At 51.6% G+C, this 9,102-nt stretch overlaps 1 protein-coding gene across 1 annotated transcript; it reads right to left on the reverse strand.

Annotated features, from left to right (window-relative positions):
• Positions 1 to 2,187: 2,187 nt before the first annotated feature.
• LOC129715157 (mitogen-activated protein kinase kinase kinase 11-like) lies at positions 2,188 to 8,748 on the reverse strand. Its single transcript, XM_055665024.1, has 2 exons — positions 7,770 to 8,748; positions 2,188 to 2,399 (listed from the first exon to the last, which is right to left on the reverse strand). Exons 1-2 carry the CDS (start codon positions 8,503 to 8,505, stop codon positions 2,188 to 2,190), a joined length of 948 nt encoding a protein of 315 aa, XP_055520999.1. The 5' UTR covers positions 8,506 to 8,748.
• Positions 8,749 to 9,102: the final 354 nt, after the last annotated feature.

Below are 9,102 nucleotides of genomic sequence, written 5' to 3' on the forward strand. Positions count from 1 at the left end.
CTAGATGCAGGAAGATTGTTCTCGATGTTAGGGAAGTCCAGGACAAGGGGTCACAGCTTAAGGATAAAGGGGAAATCCTTTAAAAACCGAGGTGAGAAGAACTTTTTTCACGCAGAGAGTGGTGAATCTCTGGAACTCTCTGCCACAGAGGGTAGTAGAGGCCAGTTCATTGGCTATATTTAAGAGGGAGTTAGATGTAGCCCTTGTGGCTAAAGGGATCAGGGGGTATGGAGAGAAGGCAGGTACGGGATACTGAGTTGGATGATCAGCCATGATCATATTAAATGGCGGTGCAGGCTCGAAGGGCCGAATGGCCTACTCCTGCAGCTAATTTCTATGTTTCTATGTTTCTATGAAAACTCAAAACAAAAAAGGGGGGGAGAGAGAGGGATGGAGGGGGCAGGGAGGGGATACATGGGACTGGGTGGGGATCACAGTTGTCGAGGTGAGACCAATGTCAACAACAGCTGGGAACGGATGGTAAAAACTAGGTTTGCGGAATGGCCTCACATCTGCCGACTCAGCATTTTATAACGTCACTGAGTCTCGGGGCAAAACCTGGCAATATCAGATAACCAGCCTTTCCTGTTTGTCTTGCAACTAATCAGTTCGGAAGCGAAGTTTTCTAACTATAGCAGTAACACTGGATCGGTTCGGTGAGACCACACCTGGAGTATTGCGTACAGTTTTGGTCTCCAAATCTGAGGAAGGACATTATTGCCATAGAGGGAGTGCAGAGACGGTTCACCAGACTGATTCCTGGGATGTCAGGACTGTCTTATGAAGAAATACTGGATAGACTTGGTTTATACTCTCTAGAATTTAGAAGATTGAGAGGGGATCTTATAGAAACTTACAAAATTCTTAAGGGGTTGGACAGGCTAGATGCAGGAAGATTGTTCCCGATGTTAGGGAAGTCCAGGACAAGGGGTCACAGCTTAAGGATGAAGGGGTAATCCTTTAAAACCGAGATGAGAAGAACTTTTTTCACACAGAGAGTGGTGAATCTCTGGAACTCTCTGCCACAGAGGGTAGTTGAGGCCACAGTTCATTGGCTATATTTAAGAGGGAGTTAGATGTGGCCCTTGTGGCTAAGGGGATCAGGGGGTATGGAGAGAAGGCAGGGGTGGGATACTGAGTTGGATGATCAGCCATGATCATATTGAATGGCGGTGCAGGCTCGAAGGGCCGAATGGCCTACTCCTGCACCTAATTTCTATGTTTCTATGGTTCGGTTTAGTTAGAGATACAGCGCAGAAACAGGCCCTTCGGCCCACCGAGCCCGTGCTAACCCGACCAGCGATGCACGCACACCAGCACTATCCTACACACACACACTAGGGACGATTTACAATTTCTACCGAAGCCAACTAACCCGACAAACCTGAGGCATTGACACAAAACGCTGGAGTAACTCAGCGGGACAGGCAGCATCTCCGGAGAGAAGGAGATGGCCAACGTTTCGGGACGGGACCCTTCTTCAGATTCAGATTCAGATTCAGATTCAATTTTAATTGTCATTGTCAGTGTACAGTACAGAGACAACGAAATGCATTTAGCATCTCCCTTGAAGAGCGACATAGCAAACGATTTGAATAAAAAAATAATAAGTGTCCGGGGGGGGGGGGGTGATTGGCAGTCACCGAGGTACGTTGTTGAGTAGAGTGACAGCCGCCGGGAAGAAGCTGTTCCTCGACCTGCTGGTTCAGCAACGGAGAGACCTGTAGCGCCTCCCGGATGGTAGGAGGGTAAACAGTCCATGGTTGGGGTGAGAGCAGTCCTTGGCGATGCTGAGCGCCCTCCGCAGACAGCGCTTGCTTTGGGCAGACTCAATGGAGGGGAGCGTGGAACCGGTGATGCGTTGGGCAATTTTCACCACCCTCTGCAATGCCTTCTGGTCGGAGACAGAGCAGTTGCCGTACCATACTGTGATGCAGTTGGTAAGGATGCTCTCGATGGTGCAGCGGTAGAAGTTCACCAGGATCTGAGGAGACAGATGGACCTTCTTCAGTCTCCTCAGGAAGAAGAGACGCTGATGAGTCTTCAGTCTTTGGGGTGTAGGGGGGGAGGAAATGGGAACGCTGGCGTGCCGGGGATTGCAGACGTGCAAACTCCGCAAAGACAGCACCCGTAGCCGGGATAGAACCTGCGTCTCTGGCGCTGTGCCACTGTGCCCGTCCAACTGGTCTAACCGCCTCCGAATTTCCGGCATTCCTTCTTTCCAGAGCCTTGCCGGATTATCCGGTTTTTTTTTCCCGCTGGACTGACAGAAGTCGAGGCCTCGTCTATGTTCCGTCTAGCCTTGGAGGTCAGCTGTGGGAACGGAATTCCAGAGGCTCGGATGCGGGAGAGTGGGGGGGGGGCGGGGGAATTTCGACCCTCCGATCGGCCGTTGAAGTCTCGTAGATTTGTCCGGATTAAATTAGATGCCAGACCATCAATAGACAATAGACAATAGACAATAGGTGCAGGAGTAGAGGCCATTCAGCCCTTCGAGCCTGCACCGCCATTCAATGTAATCATGGCTGATCATCCAACTCAGTATCCCTTACATAGAAACATAGAAATTAGGTGCAGGAGTAGAGGCCATTCGGTCCTTCGAGGCAGCACCGTCATTCAATTTGATCATGGCTGATCATCCAACTCAGTATCCCATCCCTGCCTTCTCTCCATACCCCCTGATCCCTTTAGCCACATCTAACTCCCTCTTAAATATAGCCAATGAACTGTGTGGCCTCAACCACCTTCTGTGGCAGAGAATTCCACAGATTCACCACTTTCCGTGTGAAAAAAATGATATTCTCATCTCGGTCCTAAAAGACTTCCCCCTTATCCTTAAACTGTGTGTGTGACCCCTTGTCCTGGACTTCCCCAACATCGGGAACAATCTTCCTGCATCTAGCCTGTCCAACCCCTTAAGAATTTTGTAAGATTCTATAAGATCCCCCCCTCAATCTTCTAAATTCTAGCGAGTACAAGCCGAGTCTATCCAGTCTTTCTTCATATGAAAGTCCCGCCATCCCAGGAATCAGTCTGGTGAACCTTCTCTGTACTCCCTCTATGGCAATACACCTTATTCTTAAACTGTGTGTGTGTGTGTGTGTGTGTGGCCCTGGTTCTGGACTCCCCCAACATCGGGAACATGTTTCCTGCCTCTAGCGTGTCCAAACCCCAAATACTCTTATATGTTTCAATAAGATATCCTCTCATCCTTTTAAACTACAGAGTGTACAAGCCCAGCCGCTCCATGGAATAAGGAGATCCTCGGTTTCCTCCCGAAGACGTGCGTGTTTCCGATGATCCCGATTGTTCCCGATGTCGGGGAAGTCCAGGACAAGGGATCACACAGTTTAAGGATAAGTCTTTTAGGACCGAGATGAGAATTTTTTTTTTCACACAGAGTGGTGAATCTGTGGAATTCTCTGCCACAGAAGGTAGTTGAGGCCACACAGTTCATTGGCTATGTTTAAGAGGGAGTTAGATGTGGCCCTTGTGGCTAAAGGGATCAGGGGGTATGGAGAGAAGGCAGGTACGGGATACTGAGTTGGATGATCAGCCATGATCATATTGAATGGCGAATGGTGCAGGCTCGAAGGGCCGAATGGACTCTACTCCTGCACCTATTGTCTATGTTTGTAGGTTAATTGGCCTGGTCTAAATGTAGTTACGTGTAGGATGGCATTAATGTGGGTCAGGCAGCATCTGTGACTGGACAGTCTGAACAAGGGTCTCGACCCAAACCATCACCTCTCCACGTTCTCCAGAGATGCTGCCTGACCCACAGAGTTACTCCAGCACTCCGTGTGAGGAGGGATTGGACAGTCTAAAGGAGGGTCCCAAACCCTTACGGCCATTCGCCCGTCCATTCCTTCCGCAGATGCTGCCTGACCTGCTGTGTTCCTCCGACACTTTGTCATAAGTCAAATAAGGAATTGTAGTAAAATTTAGGCCATTCGGCCCATCAAGCCGACTCCGGCTGATATATCCATCTCTCCCTCCTAACCCCATTCTCCTGCCTTCTCCCCATGACCTCTGACACCCGCACTAATCAAGAATCCACCTATCTCTGCCGTAAACAAAATCCACTGACTAGTGGCCTCCACAGCCTTCAGTGGCAAAGAATTCCACAGATTCACCACCCTCCGACTAAATAAATTCCTTCTCGTCTCCTTCCTAAAGGAACGTCCTTTAATTCTGAGGCTGTGCCCTCTAGTCCTAGACTCTCCCACGCTATTTACTGCAATTCTGGATCGGATACAACACATTGCAGCCTCTCATCTCTCTCTCCCTCTCTCTCGGTCTGTCTGCATCCACCATCTGCATCTTCCCCGTCTCGGCCCATCCCCACCGCACCTTGTCTGCCCCAACAGCTGCTGACAACCTTATCCTGCTGCTCCACAGAGAGCATCCGAACACACGGCATCTGTGTGTGTGTGTGTGTGTGTGGTATCTCAGCTGCACGGAGGCGGGGAGGAGAGGCGAGCTCTTCAGCGTGTCATCCACAGAGCTCGGAGGAATATTGGGACACGTCTACCAGCCTTGGAGGGCGTCTACCACACACGGTGCCTCAGGAAGGCCGTCAGCGTTCACAAAGACTCCTCACACCCTTGCACCCAGGACAGCGCAGAGGATCATTGGCTGCCCTCTCCCCTCCCTGATGGACATCTACACCTCCCGCTGCCTTAGCAGGGCAAAGAAGATCATCAAAGACAGCTCCCATCCTGCGTTTGGACTGTTCGACCTGCTGCCCTCTGGAAGGCGCTATAGGTGCATCAAATCCAGGACAAACAGACTCAGGAATAGTTGCTTTCCGAGAATTATATCTACTATAAATTCAAATTCACACATGCACTGACTACACCGCCCAACACGGACTTCCATCTGTATATATGTATATATGTATGTAGCGCCGCAGAATTGTGCACCTATTCCCCCCCCCCCCCCCATCTCCCTTCTGTTTTTTGTTTTCTGTCTCTTGTTTTTTGTGCTAAATTGTATGTATGCACTGAGTACGAGCAGCTTTCAGTTTCACTGTACATGTATAGTGACAATAAATGGCATATCTATCTATATCTAATAGTCTGTTTGAACTCCTACCTTCCAGCAGACATTACAAGGCCTTCAACGCCCGCACCTGCAGACTTAAGGCCCTGTCCCACTTGCATTGCGATTGCGTGCGTTTGGCGCGACTAACTGGAAGCGTAAGTCGGGCTAAGTTCGCGCGTGACGTAATTTGCGTCATGCTGACCAATCAGCTGGGCAGGAGGCGGGCCGACTGAATTTGGGCGTCGCACGGTGACGTCATCGCGCAACGCTACGCCGGGCAGTGATGTCACCGCGCAACGCTACGCCGGGAAGTGATGTCACCGCGCAACGCTACGCCGGGAAGTGATGTCACCGTGCAACGCTACGCCGGGCAGTGATGTCACCGTGCAACGCTACGCCGGGAAGTGATGTCACCGCGCAACGCGCTACGCCGGGCAGTGATGTCACCGCGCAACGCTACGCCGGGAAGTGATGTCACCGCGCAACGCTACGCCGGGCAGTGATGTCACCGCGCAACGCCACGCCGGGCAGTGATGTCACCGCGCAACGCCACGCCGGGCAGTGATGTCACCGCGCAACGCTACGCCGGGCAGTGATGTCACCGCGCAACGCTACGCCGGGAAGTGATGTCACCGCGCAACGCTACGCCGGGAAGTGATGTCACCGCGCAACGCTACGCCGGGAAGTGATGTCACCGCGCAACGCTACGCCGGGAAGTGATGTCACCGTGCAACGCTACGCCGGGCAGTGATGTCACCAACGCCACGCCGGGCAGTGATGTCACCGCGCAACGCCACGCGGGCAGTGATGTCACCGCGCAACGCCACGCCGGGCCACGCCGGGCAGTGATGTCATCGCGCAACGCTACGCCGGGCAGTGATGTCACCGCGCAACGCCACGCAGGGCAGTGATGTCACCGCGCAACTCCACGCGCTAGGCGTACGCCGTCAAGACGCTGCGTACGACCGCAATACGCCTGCGTGCCGACAGTCCGTTGGCCCGCGAAGATTTCTGCCACCAAGAATCTCGGAGCCCCACGCGATGTCGGGACCAACTCCGCGCTTCTAAGCACGGTGCCCGTACAACTCAAGCGACCACGAGGTCGCGTAATTTGCGAGCCAAGGTCGCGTAGGTGGGACAGGGCCCTTTAGGAGCAGCTTCATCCCCAGAGCTTTCCCTGCTCTGAACCGGCCCTGCTGAGTGCCCCCCCACCTCCATGAACTGTCCCCCCTGGATGTTCATATCGAACATCAACCCGGCACAGACGCATTTCCACTTTAGACCGTTTAACTGTTTTGTTTATATTTTTTTATCTTGTTTCTCTGGGTGTCTAAATGTTTAGTTCATTAAGCTAATACCATCGGAGTATTACCGTCTTAGTATCCAATGTAATAGCCACAGTCTTAGAATCAAGGGGAGGTCATTTAAGACTGAGGTGAGGAAAAACTTTTTCGCCCAGAGAGTTGTGTGAATTTGTGGAATTCCCTGCCACAGAGGGCAGTGGAGGCCAAGTCACTGGATGGATTTAAGAGAGAGTTAGACAGAGCTCTGGGGGCTAGTGGAGTCAAGGGATATGGGGAGAAGGCAGGCACGGGTTATTGATTGGGGACGATCAGCCATGATCGCAATGAATGGCGAATGGTGCTGGCTCGAAGGGCCGAATGGCCTCCTCCTGCACCTATTTTCTATGTTTCTACGTTTCTATGGATGGAAGCTGCGTTCCAAATCTCGTTGTGCCTCTGTGCAATGACAATATAAGGTATCAAGGTACACCAGTCATTGAAGGTAGGCATGCAGGTGCAGCAGGCAGTAAAGAAAGCGAATGGCGTGTTGGCTTTCATAGCAAGAGGATTTGAGTATAGGAGCAGGGAGGTTCTACTGCAGTTGTATAGGGTCTTGGTGAGACCACACCTGGAGTATTGCGTGCAGTTTTGGTCTCCAAATCTGAGGAAGGACATTATTGCCATAGAGGGAGTGCAGAGAAGGTTCACCAGACTGATTCCTGGGATGTCAGGACTGTTTATGAAGAAAGACTGGATAGACTTGGTTTATACTCTCTAGAGTTTAGGAGATTGAGAGGGGATCTTATAGAAACTTACAAAATTCTTAAGGGGTTGGACAGGCTAGATGCAGGAAGATTGTTCCCGATGTTGGGGAAGTCCAGGACAAGGGGTCACAGCTTAAGGATAAGGGGGAAATCCTTTAAAACCGAGATGAGGAGAACTTTTTTTCACACAGAGAGTGGTGAATCTCTGGAACTCTCTGCCACAGAGGGTAGTTGAGGCCAGTTCATTGGCTATATTTAAGAGGGAGTTAGATGTGGCCCTTGTGGCCAAGGGGATCAGGGGGTATGGAGAGAAGGCAGAGAAGGCAGGTACGGGATACTGAGTTGGATGATCAGCCATGATCATATTAAATGGCGGTGCAGGCTCGAAGGGCCGAATGGCCTACTCCTGCACCTAATTTCTATGTTTCTATGTTTCTATGTTTCTATAAAGTCAAGTCAAGTCAAGTTTATTTGTCACATACACATACGAGATGTGCAGTGAAATGAAAGTGGCAATGCTCGCGGAACAACAAAACAACCAAACAAATTATAAACACAATCATAACACACATATTATTTTATATAGATTATTATTATTATTATTTAATATCCCCCCACCCCTCCCCCCTCCCCCCCCCTCCCCCCACCCCTCCCCCCTCCCCCCCTCGCTTCTTACCATTGTTGGACTTGAGGTCGCGGTGGATGACAGGAACGATGGCTTCATCGTGGAGATATCGCATCCCCTGTCCGATCTGCACGGCCCAGTTGACCAGGACGTGCGGGGGGATTCTGCGGCCAGCCAGCGCCCTGTTCAGCGCACCCCCCGAGGCGTACTCCATGATGAGGCAGAGGTTGGGCTCCTGGAGGCAGACGCCCATCAGCCCGATGATGTTGAGGTGCTGGAGCATGGCGAAGAGGCGCGCCTCCTGCCGCACGTTCTGGGCGGTGGCGCTGACGTCCTCGTCCGGGTCCTGGCGCGCCGCCTTCACCGCCACCAGCCGGCCCCGCCAGCGAGCCCGGTACACCTTGCCGAATCCACCCACCCCAATCACCTCCTGGAGGGCCAGCTCCCCGAAGGCCACCTCCCGCGGAGTGGGCAGCTCCTCCTGCTGGCCGGCCGGCAGCTTGGCGTAGGCCGCCGGCGCGGACGAGACATAATTAGCCGGGAAGATGCCCACACGGTCGCGGAGCTTGCCGGCCCACCAGCCCTCGTCGCCCGAGATGGCCGAATCCTTGGACAGGATCTCCACCTGGTCCCCCTTGCGGAGGGTGAGCTCGTCCGTTGCCAGGGCCTCGTAGTCGAACAGAGCTGTCCACATGGGGTTTACAAAGGCTCCTTCTATCTCCTTGTTGGCGGGGGACCTCTGAGATGTCCAGGAGGCCCTGCTGATGATGTTTCTCAAAGGCTCCATCAGGGATGGAGAGAAGAACTGGCTCTACGCTCCTACCTGTTTAGCATTATGTCCAATCAGTCTCGTTCTCCACCCAACAGTCTTGGATACTAGGATCTCAATCTTGATAAAAAATCAGAAGAGAAATGTCCTTTCCCTTGCTCCGACCCCTTCAATCTTGGATACAAAGATCCCAAACTTCATTAAAAATAATCAGAAGACAAATACCCTTTCCCTCTCTGACCCCTTCAATCTTGGATACAAGGATCCAATCTTCAAAAATTCAGAAGACAAATATCCTCTCCGACCCCTTCAATCTTGGATACAAAGATCCCGATCTTCACAAAAATCCGAAGACAAATATCCTCTCCCTTGCTCCGACCCCTTCAATCTTGGATACAAAGATCCCAAACTCAATTCAAAATAATCAGAAGACAAATATCCTTTCCCTTTCTCTGACCCCTTCAATCTTGGATACAAGGATCCCAATCTTCATAAAAATCAGGAGACAAATATCCTCTCCCTCTCTGACCCCTTCAATCTTGGATACAAAGATCCCAAACTTCATTAAAAAATAATCAGAAGACAAATATCCTTTCTCTCTGTCTGGGATATAAG

The sequence above is a fragment of the Leucoraja erinacea genome, unplaced genomic scaffold, assembly GCF_028641065.1.
Source record: "Leucoraja erinacea ecotype New England unplaced genomic scaffold, Leri_hhj_1 Leri_1038S, whole genome shotgun sequence".
NCBI lineage: Eukaryota > Metazoa > Chordata > Chondrichthyes > Rajiformes > Rajidae > Leucoraja > Leucoraja erinaceus.